The following is an 18,158-nucleotide window of genomic DNA, read 5'->3' as shown; positions in this document are numbered from 1 at the left end:
TAAATATGACTCACACGCAATGCAACCAAGAGCAAGAGCTTCACTCAGACAGGAATGAACTTCCCGGTGAGTCTCAGACAAAGCGAATCACCGGTACACATGTAAGTATCTTAAATTAAAAACAAAACAAAACAAAAAAAGGTGGTTTATGCAACACAGTTTAAAGAAAAAAAAAAAACAAACCTCGAGAAAAAAAAAAAAAAAAAAAGGCAAGAGGGAAGTCTGTCTGGCTCTAGTCAGTGGGAGCCATTTTCTTTGGGGTAGGTGTACCTTGATTCGAGCTTAAAAAGGCCCCTGCTTGGGCTTTTCACTGTGTGAATTTGCTTCGTTACTTAGTTTAGAGGAGAGAGGGTGGAGGCTCCATCTCCGTTAAATGCACTACCACAACACCGGGTTTATTTCTCCACCGCTTCCTCCGCGCCGGGCAGTTTGGGATCGTCGGAAGAAATACTGTCCACTATAGAAGAGAGGCAGCGAAGGCTGCTGGAGGCCGACGACTCGACAACGGAGACTCCTGCTCAACGAGAGAAAAGTCATTAAAGAGCAGACCGCTCCTCCTCGCCGGGCCTGTGGCCGGGGGCTCCCGGCTGCCGGAGAGGCCGGGCAAAGGAGGGAGCGTGAGGGCCGGAGCGCTGGGAGCGCGGCCGTCGGGCCGAGGGAAGGGGCGGCGGGCGAGCGGGGCCGGCAGGGCGAGTTACCTTCTTTGGGGCTGACTCCTAGGGCTCGGGAATGGTCAGAAACGCTTTGCCAGTCGGAGCTGCAGGTGCTCAGGAAGTCCGAACTGGGGATCTGCGGCACGCAGGCGGGAGCGGGGAGACACGGGGAGGGGACGGGTGTTAGTGGGGCGGCCGCGGCTCCCCGGGCCGGGCCGGGCCTGCGGACCTCTGGAGGCCCGAGGACTGGCAGATTCCCTCCGCTCCGCCAGCCCTCCCGGCCCTCGCGGCGGCCCGGCCGGAGAGGAGGAGGAGGAGGGAGGGGACGGGCGCGGCGGCGCTGCCGTGGTGGCGGAGGGGCCAAGCGGCAGTGCTTACATTTCCCTGCTTGGGACTGAAGCTGAAGGGGTCTCCCCCGATGTCCTGCATTTTCTCTTGCTGATCCAGCCTGTGCAAGAGGTCCTGCAGCCTCTCGATGTAGCTGATGGCGCTCCTCAGTATCTCCACCTTGGGCAGCCTCTGGTTGGGGTTCGCCACAGTCCGCCTTTTCAGAGCCTCGAAGGCTTCATTGATCTTCTTCAGCCTTCTCCTCTCCCGCAGGGTGGCTGCTTTCCGTCTGTCCGTGGGGGCCGACTTTCTCTTGCAAGTTTTACAAGCCCAGATCAAACACTGGCCGGGGAAGTGAGGGGGTTGTAGTCCCGGGGGTGCCAGCACATGCTCCTCTCCGCTGCTGTCACTGCCGGCCTCCGGCTGCATTTGGTCCTGACATGGAGACAAGGTGCCATCGCTGCCTGGGTATAGCGGGGATCCCTCAGCCATCTCCAGCTGCTGCAGGGCTCCATTCTCCCCGTCCAAGTAGAAGAAATAGGAGCCAGTTTCAAAAAGGTCCATCATGCTGTCCCTGGGCCTCTCTGCCTGCTTGAGTTGGGTGGCAATCTCAAAAACACCCCGAGGAACAACCCAGATGGAATTTAATTAGTGCAGTGACATAAGTCCCCCCTGCTTTATATAGGAGCTGCTGAAACCCTATCCAACTTTTAGCTGTCGCGGTGTATCACCCTCCAAAACTGATTCCAGCCAGTCTCCCGGGCGCTGTCCTGAGACCATCTCCCATTTAGAAGGGGAGGGGGGACACGAGAGGTGGGAGACAAATTAGAAAAAATTAAAAAAAAAGGGGGGGGGCGGAAAAAAAAATACAACCCAACTTTGCACCCTCCCCCGAAATGCCGTGAGTTCGGGGCGCAGCGAAGGGACGCGAGGTGAGGGCTCGGGAGCAGCGTCCCGGGGCGGCCCCGGCCCCGTTGCCGAGAGCTCGGGGGCATGGCTGGAGGACAAAGGCGTGGGACTGTGCGGGGAGCCCTCCCCCAGCCCACCCCTCACACCCCCGGCGTACGCTCCCTGCCCGGGGCTAAGTATAGATCTATAAGAAGAGATTTCAAAGCTTTTCAGATTGACGGGTTAATATTTTCAGTAGAAGCCCCTGCTATTTCCACCCCCACGCTGCCTTCCCCTTGCAGCATGCCATCCATTCCTGTGACCCAAGCCACCCGGGCAAGCCCAAGATTGGGAGCCAAGCTCGCTGCCCCTCCACACACATGGGGAAGGTTGCCAAGGCAGAGCTGCGCTGCGATGATGAGGCACCCGCAGATAGTGCACCTCGGCTTAGCCTTTCAGTGTGAACTTTCCCACGTTGCCCATGAGGTGACAGGAGTGATTCCAGGTGACTGGGTCACAGTGTGATGGGGCTCTGCACAGCCCTCGTCCTTGACGCTGTTTAGGGCAAGCAAAGCCCCGGCATATGGTGTTACTGAAGTTAAATCCCTTGGGCCTGGCCGGGTATAGAGAGCTTCCTAGACACAGAGGCAGAAATGGAGCTTCTGATCACTCTGTGTTAGCTTATACCGCAGCGTCACGTCATGTGTGGAACTGTCTCACATAAAGAAAAAGGTTTCGAAGAAACGGCCTCTTTGACTCTTTACCTGACCTGCCTTGTGTTTTTTAAATACCATGTAATGTCTTTATGCTTATGTAAATATATATGTGTATATGCACATATGTCCATATATATATATGCCCACACACATGCATATGTATGTATATTTCTGTGGATAAGTAAGTACATTCCTGTGTATTTGTGTATGTACGCATGTGTAAGCTTTTTATAGAAACAAGAATACATGAGGATGAAGCACCTGCAATGGTCTCATAGCTCTTAAATGTAGTTCCAAACTTCAGCTTTCTGAAGACAAGTGTGGTGGTATTGTTCATTTCTCTAAAGCTACAATGAAATTAGTCATTGACTCGACTGTTTCTCCAAAACTGCAAACCAATTTTTTGGAGTACAAAAGTCTTTAACGCTAAGAGTAGTTGTGGATTTGTTTTCACCACATCAGTGTTGTTGGAGTGGATCTCATTTCTGCTTTAATGAGGCAGAACAATATCCAGTTTTGGATGAGACAGAGAAATTCAGACTGTTCTCAGCGAAACTAATTTCGATACTATTCCACCACTGAGGTTTTTTCCCTCTTCAGTTTAAAGAAAGAGCAGTCTGGCAGTTGAAGCACTGAACATAAGAAACAGTTTCTCAGTTTCCATGTTTTGCAGCTTGCTTTCTGTTTGACCTTTGACCAGTCACTTACTTTTCCTGTGATTTAATTTTCCACCTTTAAAGAGGCATATAATGTTGACCTTTACCCATCCCTTGTGTCTCTGATTTAATTTGCTGACTATCCCTAGAAAAGCTACCCCTTTACATGCTTTTGGGTATTACAGGGGTCTTTGTCCCATTCCATTAGTAATGGTAGTAATAAAAAAACCCAAAGCAGCCACAACAAAAACCAACCAAACAAAAAAAAACAACAAACAAAAAACCCCCAAACTCTGCAAACCAAAAGTACTCTGACTGTTTAATTTTTTTCCATATTTACCAAACTTTTTTTTTTTTTTTTTTTTTTTTTTTTTTTTTTTTTTTTTTTTTTCTTTTTTCCTTCAACACTACCCTGGGAATGTTTGGAACATGACAGATGAGATCAGTCTACTGGTAAGGTGCAAAAATGAAAATTTATTTTAAGGGAGACAGATAATTACCAAATTATTGTTGTCCTTTCAAGAGCTTTAAGTGGACTCAGTGAGTTGGGAAACTGGAAGTTTAGGAGCCAGATGCTCCTGCTGCTTTCAACAGGTTTTTTTTTTTCAACAGGAAACAAAATATGTTCTTTCTTTCCAGCACTTAGTGACAGAGTAAACAGATTCAGTTCCTCACAGTGATGTGGGCACAGCATAATTAGTCCTTTGTTAGACTAACTGGTAGGAGCAAAACTCCTAACAACTGTGAATAAAGTTTAATTTGAATGAAAATGATCACTTTCCCCATCATATAAGAAATTGGCTGTGTCTCCTACTCCAGTTCCTTGGTTTATGTAACATAGCTAGCAAACAGCCCTAGCACGTATGAATAAAATAATCTCAAGAGATGTTCTCCATTACAAACTGCATCAAGTGGAGGATTCAAAAGTTGGTACCAGCCTTTTTCCTCTTCATGCTTTGTATTCCTGATCATATTAGATATAAGCACAAAGGCATAAGAGGAAATAAAAGCGTGTGAATAAGAACAACTGGACATAGAACTGAAAGGAAGATCACTACTGAAGTCTGCTTGTAATTTCAGTTGGCTTGGTGGAACGTCACAAAAAAACTTACTCTGAAGCCAGTTCTTTATTCAACTGTTCATGCTTGCATGCATGGCACTCTACTGAAAATATACCTTCAGCATATTTATACAAGTAAAACTCTGATTGTGTTGTATTTGGTCTACAAGGTCTATTATCCTTACCAAAGAAGTATTTCAGAAAGTCAGTCAGTTGTAGATTCAGTGAGTGGTCAGGATGTCCAAATACAAGAAAGATACACTGCATTTTAAGTCACAGCTGGTCTCCAGGAGTTAGATCACTCCAAACTCCCTTTGCCACATACAGTTTTTCTGGATAACTGTGATTGAATAATAAGCCTGAATCTGCTTGGGTCACTCTTGACACCTTAAGGTTTAAGCAGAAATTTAGTTCATAGCTATTAAGATGTTGTCAGCTAGGACTCACATAACACTTTATACCATTCCAAATATCTCCTTTTTCTCCTTCACTGTTCTCAAGATTCTTCCAGCCACAGGCACAGTGTGTTTTAAATCTTTGATCTCTTTGACACTTCTTTGCAGTGGCCTTGGTAATCAGTGAGGATCCATCATATCCATTCCTATGTGTCACTGTGAAAGGGCACCTGGGAGAAGATGAAATTTTCAGGCCTAGTTATATCCCTATTCTACTCATACAATAACTGATTTGAGAGATGAGTAGATACTTTTTCTACAAGGGTAATGATTCTTAAATTGCTTCTTGCGGATTTATGAAGTGTAGGTTACCAGTGTAGGTCCAGCTGTGGGCATACTGAGGCTCTCAGAATTTTTCTGTGCTTTAGAAATGGAAGTCTTTCCATTTCAGTCTTACTCTACTCTTCTTCCTTTTGCACTTATGTTCAACAGCACCTTTTTTAGCTGAAATTTTGGTATTTTATTGCTAATACAAGATGTTGTTCTTCTGCCTTTGCCTTTTCAAACAGTTTATATTCTTCTAAACATGTTTTTGAAATCTCTCTAACATTTGACTTTATTGCTACTGATTGCTACTTCCATCATCTTCTACTGATTGCTATTTCCAACATCCTTTTTGTCTTCCCCACGGGAAAAATACCACATTTTAAAATGGTAGCATTTCTCCTTAATTTCTCAAGAGGAAAAAAAAAAAGCTCTCCTCATTTCTGTCTCCAGGCAACCATTTAGAGTCCTGAAAACCCCTTTGCTACTGAAAACTTCTAGGCTTGTGGTCTTATTGTGTTCTCTGTCAGTTCCAGTTCACACAGGCTTTCTCACCTGAGTCTGGTAGGTTGTTCAGGTAAGGGTAGGTGACGTGTCTAGAAATATGTGTTACTGCCCATGTTTTTTATCACTTGTGTAGTAACATAGTTAGGACACCAATCTAAGCTGGTACAAGGTAAATTGTCTGTCATACCTCATGATATGTCAGTAGGGACACTCAGATACTCACCCAGGATATGTTTATGTTCTCATTTCCCTTTGTCAGGAATGCCTTTGTCAAGGAAGTCTCTGACTAGTCCTGACTTCTGCACTTTCTGTTCTCCTTACAGGGTGCTCCCAAGGGTGTGTCATCTGGGTTCTGTTCATGAGAAACTAAGCTGGAATGCACCCTGAAATGTTAAGGGGATACTGGGTCTTCACCATTGCCAGGTTTGACAGATCTGTACCTGGCTCACCTGTATGATCTGCTGACATTTGTAGTTCCAGTTCTTAGGGAACAACTAGAGAAGTGTGATTTGCTGCTGAAATAGAATATTATGCCGAGGATTGCAAATAGGGGATTAGAAACTTCATCCCTCCTTTCCCTTCAGAAGGATATTTTAAGCATCTACTTTGTAGGATGTTTGAAATGGCTGACAGATGTGTAAGAAAGGGGAGCTGGCACACCAAAGATTGGTAGTCTGTTAAAAGGCACGTATCTATTCCTGAATCTACAAAATATTACAGGAATGTTTGGTAAATAGAGATTAGAGATTAGAGATTTTCCATGAGTTTTCTTCAACCTCTGGGCAGTGGAGGCTCTACGAGGGACTAGCGTTTTTTATGCTCACAATGACCTATGGAAAATTTAAGCAAAAAGAACCTTTCTGACATTAATGGAAATAATAATAGTAGTAATTATTCCTGCTACTGGAACAAAGAATATGGAGCTTCATGGCTTGTGGTATGTGGCAGCACTTCTTTGCTGAATTTCATTATCTCTTGTTGCCTTAAAACAAATTTCACAGGGGTCTGTAGGAATAACTGACCAGCTTTAATTCTTGATTTTAGTTTATATATGATGTTAGACTTGCCTGACTTTTGTTTACCTAGAATTTTTTGTTCACTTGACCCTACTCAAATTCTGCTTGTCCAAGGATTTGATATTATTTGCATATCCACAATGTCACATGCATTTTCTCTGGAGATTTAGGAACTGACTAGAGGAAGTGTGTGTACTGTACATGCCAGTGCTTGTATATAAGTATGTGACACTTTAAAGAATTTATAAGCACATGGTAGCAACCATCCCTCAAATGTAAGTATTACAAATAGGGTAGTGGACAGTGTAATATGTGCTCTGGAGCTGGGGAGCAAGAAAGGCAAAGACCTGGAAAGGACAGCTTTGTATAAATTCACAGTCTTTGTAGGGGAAGATTTAAAAATTCTGATTCACAGAGGTCTTGACTGTATAGCTGTTCCAAATTATTGCTGTTTGCCTTTGATTGGATATGGACTTTAGTGTTCATATCAGTTACAGTCCTGTTAGTATCTGAGAGGTGCAACCTTGCTAACTAAACAGACCTCTTCAGTTCAATATGGTAAGATTGGGTTTCATTGCAGCTCTCATGTTGGCCAGTTATGAGACACAGTTCTAAATGGCAGATGCTTTAATGCCTGTGTCAGGGTCTACAGTGACAAATAGTCACCACTGCACAAACACATTTATTTTACTACAAGACGTTTTCCTGGGGAGGAGGGAGTGCCTATCAGAGGCACTGAAGGCCCATTGCACTGTTGCTGGCTGGGACAAGCATTTTCCATGGTTCTATCCACAAGCAGGGATTTCTTGCAGGAAGAAAGGGAGTAATAATGACAAATGTTTTCTTTTTGTCATTAGTTAAAACACAGGGAACACGAAATGTGGCATAAGTAAAAGACACATCATATGTTGTGCAATCACTTGTTGTTACCATGTTTTTTGTGGTTGCATGAAAGGCTATTTTTACAGTATGTGCTGATTGGTCTGTTTACACTACAGACTGCTGGAAGCGTAAAATGCATTTTCACACCATGTTGTTTCCGAACATGATGACTGTGACATCTAAACCTAATCTCAGCCCAAAGGGCAATAGTCAAACCATAATTCTGCAAGTGAAAGGAAGAAAAGTGTATGTGAAGAGCAAGTTCCTGCATCCAGCACAGGCTGATCACATCCCTGCTATCTATGTACAGAAAAAGAGTTTAGTGCTCAGACTGTGGAAAAATGACAGCTTACTGTTCTGGGCCTCTCAGAAGGGTTTTTTGCAGAGCCATGGACCTCATGGAAAACTGGTATGACAGTGGCTTGGAAATGGAAGCTGTGGAAATACAGTGAGGGTAATGAATGCAGAAAACTCTCTCCTTAGCAATAACATAGGGATAGTTGAAAACAGAAAATCACAAAACCATGAAATGATTATGTCAAATAATTCACTTTCAAAAAAAAAAAAAAAAAAAAAAAAGCTGCTGTTTTTGGAAAATATAAGCTATTGGGATGAAGTTATCTGAAAAGAAATTTGCACTGTATTAAATAGCAGTAATGACCTTGAATATTGTATCCTGTTGTTACGGAAACTTGTTGCACAGCTGCAAAACTGTTTTAGGCTGTGAAGGTCACTCAGTTATTCATCTGTGTGACATTTAAGGAACATGGTTATGTACAAAGTTGGTTACCTGTGGTCTGCCACTCCAAGAAATACAGAGGTCTGTACTGTACTCCTTTGCCTCTGTATTCTGTTTGTGTTTCATAATTTCACTTAATAACTTATGCATATTTATTTGCTAAGATTTCATTTAAGATTTACTTTGGTATACCTGAAGGCTCAAACCCACGTTATTTAAAGTACACTGGAAACTAGATGTTTTAACACAGTTTCCTGAATGTGCCATGGGTAAGTGATGCAAAAGAAAATCTGGAAATTTATTTTCTGAGATTTTAGAAATAAATAAATGGCTCTGATGACTACTTCTGTACCGTGTTAAAACACCCTGGTGATGTTCCAAAATCCAAAGCAGTCTAATGGTCCCTCCTAAAAGAGAACATGACATTTCTCAAGGTATGGAAAGAACCTTGGCTGAGCTGGTACTCTTTCTTCCCCATGCAGTTGATCTGGCACCTGTAAAGACAGGAGTGAAAGTGGGGTAGTATTCAGAGATTCTATATGACAAAATGGGTCTTACCCTTCTAGTCAGATTTCAAAAAAGCATGCCAAAAAATCTTGAATTTAATTCTTCACTGGACTACTCTGGACAACATTTCAGAGAATTGCATAGACTAAAAAATTGCCACATGCCCTCTTGGCTTGCAAAAAATCATCCAAAATAAGACCACCTGAATTGATGTAAGCATGTGGATTTTAAGAGAAAGTGTATTGATTGTGGGTTTTTTTGAAATTATTTGAAAATTAAATACTGAGGAAAAGTTTAGAACAAGAAACATAATCTGTCTGATTAGATGAACAATCCCTGAAAAAGTTAGATCTGAGCTTTGAAACTGGTAACTGAAAACTTATATCTATGCTTAGACTCAGAGAAAATAATGAGAAAAAAAATCTCTGAAATGTAAACCAGCTTGCTTATAACAGAGTCTGTCAACCCATAGTGTCATTATTTGTGAACAACATTCATGTATTAGACCAGCCTAATAGGAGTGTTTGCCTGGAAGTGTAAGCTTTACAATTATTACTTTGAAGTGTTACTGACTGCTCTAAAAACTAAGAAATAGAATGCACTTAAATTATTGTGCACTAGCAGTTCCTAAACAAACTCCTCATGACCAATAATAAGTGAATTCTATTTTGATAGGTCCATACATAGTGGCCTAGTCCCTGTTCAATGGGAGCTGCTGAGTGCTTTGGACTTCTAAAAAGCCCACTGTATAAATGAGATGAGATTCTATCTTTTATCTCTTTTAAGCTGTGAAATCCATCCTGCACAATATACAACTTTCAAGGACATTGTGGAAAAGAAACTGACATTATGAGGAGCCTTAGAGACACTTTTTCTACAGGTTTTTTCCAAGGAAATAACTTTTAACTAGTACAAGAGAATTAGAAATCAGTGTCCAAGGTTTCAATGTCATTAATGAAGAATTGCCAAGAAAGACTGACAAAGAATTAATAAATAGTTAATTAGTTGAAATTTCTTTTGGTGAAGAGAAACCCCTGAAGGTTCTGGATCTCTAGGATGGCTTCATTTGGATCAAAAAGTAATGTCAATTTACTGAAAGACTTTATATAGATGCATATATTTATATATGTATATGTATATATATATGTATTTAGTCTTGATCCAGCTGATTCTAGTCCTGAGTATTTAATGGAATAAGGAGTTATTAAATGATCACACAATTGGCACCATCTTTACAAACTGTGTTATTTGTTACACTGGCTGAAAAGTAGTGTGTGAGCACACTCAAGCAGCATCAATGCCTCTTGGGTGCTGATATTTACCTGTCTTTCCAGGCAGAGGATGTGTCTTTGCTAAGTTGATTTTATAAAGGCAGCAGCATCAGTTTATAAACAATAGAGAATCTGCAGAGGCTTGGATTATCACCTCTCATTGTGGAGCTTTCTCAGTCAAGCATTTCAAATTTGGTATTTCCATGGTCCCAGGAATTTTGTGACACTTCACATAAAATATTTTCCAGAATTCCAGCTGTTCAGTACTGTATTTATGTCCCAATTTAGTTAACAGTGAACTTGCTTAGCATTTTTTGGAACTTCTAAGCTGTTTGTGAAGTCATATATCTGAAGTAAGAGGAGAAAATAGAAGACTAGAAAAAACAATGTCACTTTCTTGAGACATATGGTGTTTTCTGACTGAAGATAAATATGTGCTCACAATATCCCTGAACTGAAAGCCAGGCAAGAATTTTACAATCAGGAGAGAAACTGCCTGATGTGATCAAATAATTTTCTTTTTCCTGACCAACATGAGCTGTCTAATAAAGAAGAAATTATAGATGCATTTTTATTTCTGAAAAAAGTCACTGAGTCACCTTAGTTATAGTACATTCAAGAACTACATGCATGGACAGAACAATAGTCATGCCTGTGACTCAAACTGATGTATTATAGAGAGTTGTAAATGAGGCTAAAGTTAGTCAAACTTCTTGATGTGACTTTTCCAATACCCCAAAAATTCTAAGCCATGATCTAGAATGGTCTTATCAACTGTACCAGGTTCTTGGAAGGAATTTGGTTTTAAGTACTTTGAGATTATTTTAATCAAAAATACCTGGGGCAGAAATGTGAATTCTTTGTGATTTATTTGCAGCTTTATCGTAACTGATAACAGAATTTATTTTCATTTGAAGAGTTCAAGTTAGACCAACAGCTTTTTTGCTTGAGCTGTCAGTGCACTCTGCTAATCCCAACAGTCATGCTGAACTGTGGTGAAGACAAAAAATACATAATAGATATTTCTGAAAGAGATTGCATGGTAAGACTTGTCAAGTTCTCATTGCATATCACTAGTTGACCAGTTTACTGACATTGGTTCACAGTGGCAATCCTTGGTCAGATCTTCATGGATCTTAACTCTGCTGTACCTGAGGAAATGCAGTACTAGGAAGAACAGATTAGATTAATCTCAGCCATCCTTACATTACTTTTTGTCATAAGAATTAATTCACGATAGCAACTATTGACCTGAACCAAATGGCTTCCCTTAACAAATATGACACAGACATCACAGCAGTCAGGTATAGTCTGTGTCCACCATCCACATACTTGCTCTTGGACACAGTGAGCCTACAGAAATAGTTAATGGATGAGTGTGACTCTTCCAACTTTCTGTGTTACAGAGCACATCCTTGCCTACTTTAGTTAGTATCTGTTTACAGACCTGTTGCCCATCAATTTATCTAATCCCTTTCTGAGCATCCCAAAAGTGTCTCACCTCCCAAAGTATTTTTTGCAATTACTTACAACTGATAGGGATTGAGGGATCAAGTCCCAAAGGACAAGCCAGCAAAGGGAAATCTAGATAGATAATCCATCTTGGACTAACCATAGGAAGGGTCTCAGAGCTGCCAAGAGACATGAGGCAGTGCATAGGTTAGCACATGCCAATTAGCACTAATACCATTGAGGGCCTGATTCCACATGGGATTTATGTGCCTGTGGCCCAAATTGAGTGCCTAAATTCACGTGTACTTTCAGGCCTTGCTGCTGCAAGACCTTACAGATGTCTGGAAAGAAATATGTGCTGCATTTTTCATCGGGAAATTTCCAGAGGTATCTAAACATGATCTGGATGTAAGCAGAAATCACTTACTGTTGGCTTGGCAGAGCAGCTAGGGGCATTATTTTTCATGTGCTGACATATTGACAGGACCTAGAACAGATGGAGTCAGAATACACTTTCTAGATTGAACCTCAAACACAACTTAGCCGAGGGCATTTTGTGTGGTAGTTCAAGACTTGTCATTCTTGATGAGACTGTAACTGCCTCTTAGTGAAGCCACAAGATAAATGGCCATCTTGACATACCAAGTAATCTGATCAAACTTTGAAGCTGGACCTGGGTTAGATGACCTCCACAGGTCCTTTCCAGCCTAAATAACTCGGATGCTCTGTTCTAAAGCTGAGGAAGAGCAGTCATAAACAACAGAGGAAAGAAAGGTTGGGAAAGAAAGGATAGCATAGATGTGTTAGGACAGAATCAGGAAAGCAAGGGACAAATAAATAAATCAATATCAAAACTCAATATAAAATATAAAAATTTAGGAGAAACTTCTATTAAGGTCTGCAATATCAAGAGAGCAACATGGACCTAAACAGAGAGAAAGCCATTAATAGATGATGCTGTGCTTAACATCTCTGTCATTTAATTGCATCTCAAAATGCAATTAAAAATGAAGTGCAATTTGCTGGTTAACAAAATTATTAGCATTAATAACAAAAGTAGAAAGAGTCAAGACACGACAGGAAAAACCAAGAGGTAAAATTATTAGATTAACTTACATGTTAAAACTGGTTGGCTTCAGTGTAATTAGAGAATTGCCTGAAATTATCTTTGTCATTTTCTGATGTCTTTGAGAACAACTGGTGAGTGAGTGAGCTTGCAGAGGAGTAGAGATGGGCAAATGTAAAGCAGAAACAGAAGGAACAAGACTTGTAGATGAGGAGTTCAACCCAAGTTTCTGTGAAAATATTGGAAAATTATACAGTATTTGAGTACACCTGTAGGAATTCAAGGGGGTGAATAATGCCAACATGGAGTAGTTTTGTTCCTGTTAAAAAATCTTCAAGACTAAGCTGTGCCAAATCAATTTTTTTGTCCTGTCATGATAGGTGCTATGGAATAAACAGAATAAGCAGAAAACACTTACTTGATTTAAATGAAGTTTTTTCTACATTTTCACATGCCATCCTCATGTAAACACTATGAAAATGAAGACTATAAAATGAAACTCATACGCATATCACCTCCTTGCAAACTCATCAAAGCAAAAGTCTTAAAAGAGGGACTTCCCAGAGTTCTGCTCTAGGAACTTTGGTTTTAATCAGTAACTCATCTGGTTGAATTGAAAATATGCTCACCAAGTCTGCAAATATCACAGAAACATCTTGAATTATCACCTTTTGAAGGACTTGTGTAGATTTCAAATTGTTAATGACCTCAATTCGATGAGGACAAGGGCACAAATGAGCACTTCAGGGAGGCAGATCACTGCAGAAATACAAACGGAGTACCTAGCTAGGTGGTAATTCTACAGAAGAAGGAAACTGATAGTTACAGTGAGTTGTAAGATTAACATATTTCATGCTGTTCCGAAAAGAACCCCACACATCCCAGTAGGCCATAAAAACAGGACACAGGTACATGAGGTAGTCCTTCCCTCCTGTTCCATGCCGGGAAGACTCAGCTGCAATTCCATGTCCATTTTCAGGGACTGAACTGCATCTCAAAACTGATACAGCTAGTACAACTATTGAAAGCACAGAATATGAAGACAAAATTCTAACAAGAATGATGAGGTGCTTGGAAATGTTGTGTAAATGTGTAATGAATGTGGTGATAAAGGGAATAGAAAAGTCAAGGGAAAGTGCTGGCAGTGATCAAACTAACAGTAAAGACTGCTGTAAAGAGGAACAGAGTAAACTGACACTGGTGTTTGTGTGGATGGAAACAAAATAGATGCAATTAGCTATAGCAAGGCAAATTTATGTCAGTGTTCTGATAGAAAGGAAAACCCAGGTAGCTGGGCTGCAGAGAAGCAGCAAATCAACTTCTTCTAGAAATGATGTTGCTTTCAAGCAAAATATGCGGACTACGGGACAATGAGATTCCTTTTTTTGCCCTATTTTGCTATGAAATATGTTATGATTGTTCCTTATTATGAATTCTACTTTTTTTGGGGATCACCAAGGAGCATTAAAGGTAGAAGAAAAAAAGCAGTCAAGGTATCAATGCTCTTGCAAGGAGGGAGAAGATCCAGCCAGGCTCCTGTAATTTTGTGACTGTAGTTCAGGTTTTGAAAAGCTGCCTTCCACATTTCAGGTAAAAGCCTGCCCCGCTCAGGGTACATCCCTTTCTAAAGGAATATTTGAACATTCTTGAAAATGGCACTACTGGGATAAGACAGATAATGCCTGTGTGATTCCCTGGTGTGATGACTTCCTGAGATGTGATAAACAAGGATCAACAGTTCCCTGTTCTGAACCAAGAAGAGGATGAAAGTAAATCAGTGTATTATTTGAGTGCTTAAAATAAAAGTATACTGGTTTAACTCTGGATTTTTTTTTAGAAGAAGAAATCAGAATTGGCAATTCCATTTTAATTAGATATCAATTTTTATCTACATCATCAGTCTTTTTTTTCCCCCTAAGTTTCATTCATAATTTCTGAGAATGACTTTCTTAAGTTGCTAGTTTTCTATGTGCTTTGAGTTTGAGCACTTACCTGTCAGCTAAGGATTCTGCCCAAGAGTTAAGCACTGTAACATTTAAATGTCCTTGAAATTCTCTAACACAACCCAACTCCTATTTTATGTCATTGCTCCTTTATTAATACCTATCTTTTTGACGCTCAGACAAAAAAAAAAAAAAAAAAAAAAAAAAAAAAAAAAAAGTCCATGGAGAATGAAGCAATTGTAAACTACCTGGCCTGTATACTGTAACACTGTGCCCAAAAGCCACCAGTGTTTCTGGTACACAGAGGAGCAGGAGAAGAGCACTCATTTGGAAAGGCTGGAATGCAGGAGATTGCTTTGGTTGTCCTGTGAGCTCACTGCTTCATTGTGGAACATGACTGGGCTGAGTGCCTGGGCTATTCTGATGCTGTTGGCCTCAACAGCTTCCCCTGACTCACTTCCTCCCAAAGGCAGGGTTTGGATTACCCAGCAATACCAGCAGACCCTCACTGCCAGTCATATGCTATGTCTTTGGCATGGAACTTTATTTGAATTGTGTGTGACCTGTGTGCAGCACAGGGCTAGGCTCTGCTGAAGTACAGAGCCTAAAATTATTCTTGCAGTCCTTCTCCAGAAAGAACTATACATAGTTCTTCTACAGTATATACTGAATTGATTTCCTTAATGTGATTGCAAATGCCATATAAAGATTACAAAAACTTGTTTTAAAATAGAATTTGCAATAGAAAACCTAATTTGATTTGTGTTCTCTTCGAAATGACACCATAAATTCTTGCTCACAGATTTACATATTTGAAAGATGAAATTTTTAGCCAAGTTCATCAAAACACTGAACTCTGACCTTTATTTGGAATTTCTCTCTCAGGAAAAAGCAAAACACATCATATGCTGCTGGATATAAATGGAATATAATATTTCCTTATTTAATTAATCCAGTATTCTTTTCTCCTAAGCATTTCAATATACGTATTTCAAGCACGTCCTTCAATGTACTTTTGCTAAGCACAAGGTTCTTTTCATACGGATATTGGCTCAATTAACATGTTTTTTTCAAGCTCATGTCTAAGTTTTAAATCCTTCTGGAATTGACACCAGCTGTCCATTTTGACACTTTTTAGTTATCTTTTCCTCAATGGAAACTTTCTCCCTCTTTCAGCTGTTAGAGAAATTTTGCTTCACAAAGTCTGCTTAAAGACACTGCTGAACATTCTTCCTGGTTTTGGAGAACCAGATAATATGACAGCCCAAAGTTTATTTTTAAAATCAGAATCAATTACTTCTGCAGATTCAAGATTTAATAGTCACAAAACAAGCAAGTCACACCTGACATAACTGATTTAAAGGTGCTTTTAATTTCAAGGGCTTGGGTGCTTGTGCATGCATACATAATAAAGGATGTGTGGAAGTGCTATATCATAACAATGATCACAAGCCAGGAAAAGTGATCTTCAGTAAATTCTTATAATTTCTGTCATTCTTCTAGTATTCCAGACACAGAGCTGGAAGATGTTTTCCCAAAGAATGAAAAAGAAAGAAGATGCCTGGGTTGACAACTACCTGCTGTACTCCTGAAGTGCTGATTTGGAATCTTTCCAGAAGGATGAAGTTAGTTCTGTGCAAAATCTTCCTTAGCTAATGCCTTTCATCTTGAGAGCCACTGCCTACCACAGGAGAGCTGAAGGGATGAGGAAAGCTAAGCAAAGCACGAGCACTGTGTTGCAGTGATGCCACAGTGACTCTTGACAATCTTCTGGCCATTCATTTAGTTTGGAATGGAGAAGAAATTTATTACTTCAATAGTATTTTCAGATGTGACAGAAGGTGCACAAAGACATTTTGGGAGAAAAGGGTTTGCTCCAGAGCTTTCAAAAACATATACACAGGACACATAAGTGTTAGGAAAAAATGTTTGACAGGTATTTTTGATACAGAAATTAAGAGATTTGTTTCAGACATGCAAAGTCCACAAAAACTTAGAACTAAGAATAGATTTTCTCCCACATTAGCAGAGGACCATATTCCTCTGACTGGCACTGGTAGTGATGCCAGGGATCCCTTCTGGTTTCAGAGAGACTACACCAGGTATGCGGGGGGGGGGGGGGGGGGGGGGAATGTTTGTCTCATTTTGGTTTTTATCCTTAGCAGAGAATGGTTCAGATAAAACTCCTACATATAAATGTCAGACAGCTTTGAGAACACTTTCTGGACTCCCTGAATAGAACAGTGCATTGTCAGATAAATATCTTGTTCTCAGAGAGAGTAGGATTACATGCTAGGGAGCCACTCTCCTCAGGTCAATTCTTTGCCCAGGCCTGGAGTGCAGTATTGTGTCATGAAGCTCAGTAAAGAATTCTGTGCACAATATGCAGGCCCAGATTCACACTCTGTGTATTTTCTCTGTAATGCTGACTGAGAATTAGTAGAATTCTGTAAGAAAAATAATTAGATGAAGCTATTGTGAATCCAAACAAAAGGCACGTGAAAAGGCACAGTTCTGTGACTGCTTTATGCTGGATTGTGAGGAAGGGAGTACCAATATAGGAATCAAATTAAAAGTGAATTAATATTATTTTTTAAATTAGTATTATTCCCAACTGGTGAGCACATGCAGATAGCAGACTGAGGGGAAGAGAGGGACATACATGTTTAATTAGCTTTATGCTTGTGCCTCCACAAGTGGAAGAAACTCTTCCTTGTCTATATACTGTCTGTCCATGTTCTACAATTGTGGTGTCTAAGTATTTGTTTCCGTAGTTACAATTACTGAAAGAATTGACTAAAGAGACTCCTTTGGTTCCTAGCATTGAGCTGAATCACAAAGGGTGTTACCTGCATCTGTGTTTTCCAAGTAAACCAGGGATATTTTATGCTAAAGCTTATTTAAGTTCATTCCTGCATGGATGGCAAGAGTTCCCTGCACCACACATTAGTCAGCTCAAAGATGGCTATATTGTCCCAAATATGCTCTGTGTGTTCCAGGACACACCCCCTGCTCAGCAGGCTTCACGGAATGCAATTGTGAATGGTACAGCTTTAGCTGCATATTAGGTTTCCAGTATCCAAGCATTCTTTTTATATCATTCAGAACTCCATCTCCTCCAAAATATTTTGGGAACATCCTTGTTGAAGTTCCCCCAGCTCTCACAGTATTGACTGTAAAGAATACTGGAATGGTTTATTCATGATTACAGTGGATAGCTGGGTGCAGCTGTCGTCCTACAAAAAAGATCACCCTGGTAACACCAATCAACAAGCAGAGTAAGATGATCCAAATATATCTGAAACCATCTAAATGTTGTCTTTCAACTGAAATACAGACTCACAACTTCATTGCAAGCTGCCTGATGATGTGGTATCTATGAAATCCGTCATACACTGTTACTCAGTAGTGAAAAGCCATTGATTTTCAGTTTTGTTCACATAGAATCTGAGAAAGGGCCTACATGATAAGGGAGCTGTGAGAAGAAACAATTAAAATAAGTAATTAGTTCAGCACTGTTTGGGAAAAGTTATTGGGACAGGAGAATCTCTATGTAAAATATCAAACACTGAATCCATCCCACTTTATTCAGCTCACACTGAGCAATGACCAGTGCTAAAATTGATACCAGAATTTATTATAGCACTAAGGGGAACTTCTGGATAGGAAGTCAGCTTACCCTTACAATTGTATACGGAGCTGATGCTGCAAAGACGTGCCACTGGTAACATACCCCAGCTCTGGAACCACAGAAAT

At 40.5% G+C, this 18,158-nt stretch overlaps 1 protein-coding gene across 1 annotated transcript; it reads right to left on the bottom strand.

The window, feature by feature from the left end:
• Window positions 1–176: 176 nt before the first annotated feature.
• Window positions 177–1,820, bottom strand: MYF6 (myogenic factor 6). The gene is made up of 3 exons (XM_066318485.1): window positions 1,032–1,820; window positions 699–789; window positions 177–514 (listed from the first exon to the last, which is right to left on the bottom strand). Exons 1-3 carry the CDS (start codon window positions 1,545–1,547, stop codon window positions 396–398), a joined length of 726 nt encoding a protein of 241 aa, XP_066174582.1. The 5' UTR covers window positions 1,548–1,820; the 3' UTR covers window positions 177–395.
• Between the last annotated feature and the right edge of the window lie 16,338 nt (window positions 1,821–18,158).

Source organism: Sylvia atricapilla, chromosome 5 (assembly GCF_009819655.1).
Source record: "Sylvia atricapilla isolate bSylAtr1 chromosome 5, bSylAtr1.pri, whole genome shotgun sequence".
NCBI classification, from domain to species: domain Eukaryota; kingdom Metazoa; phylum Chordata; class Aves; order Passeriformes; family Sylviidae; genus Sylvia; species Sylvia atricapilla.
The sequence above is the reverse complement of the archived record's forward strand: the minus strand, read 5'-3'. Positions and strand labels throughout refer to the sequence as shown.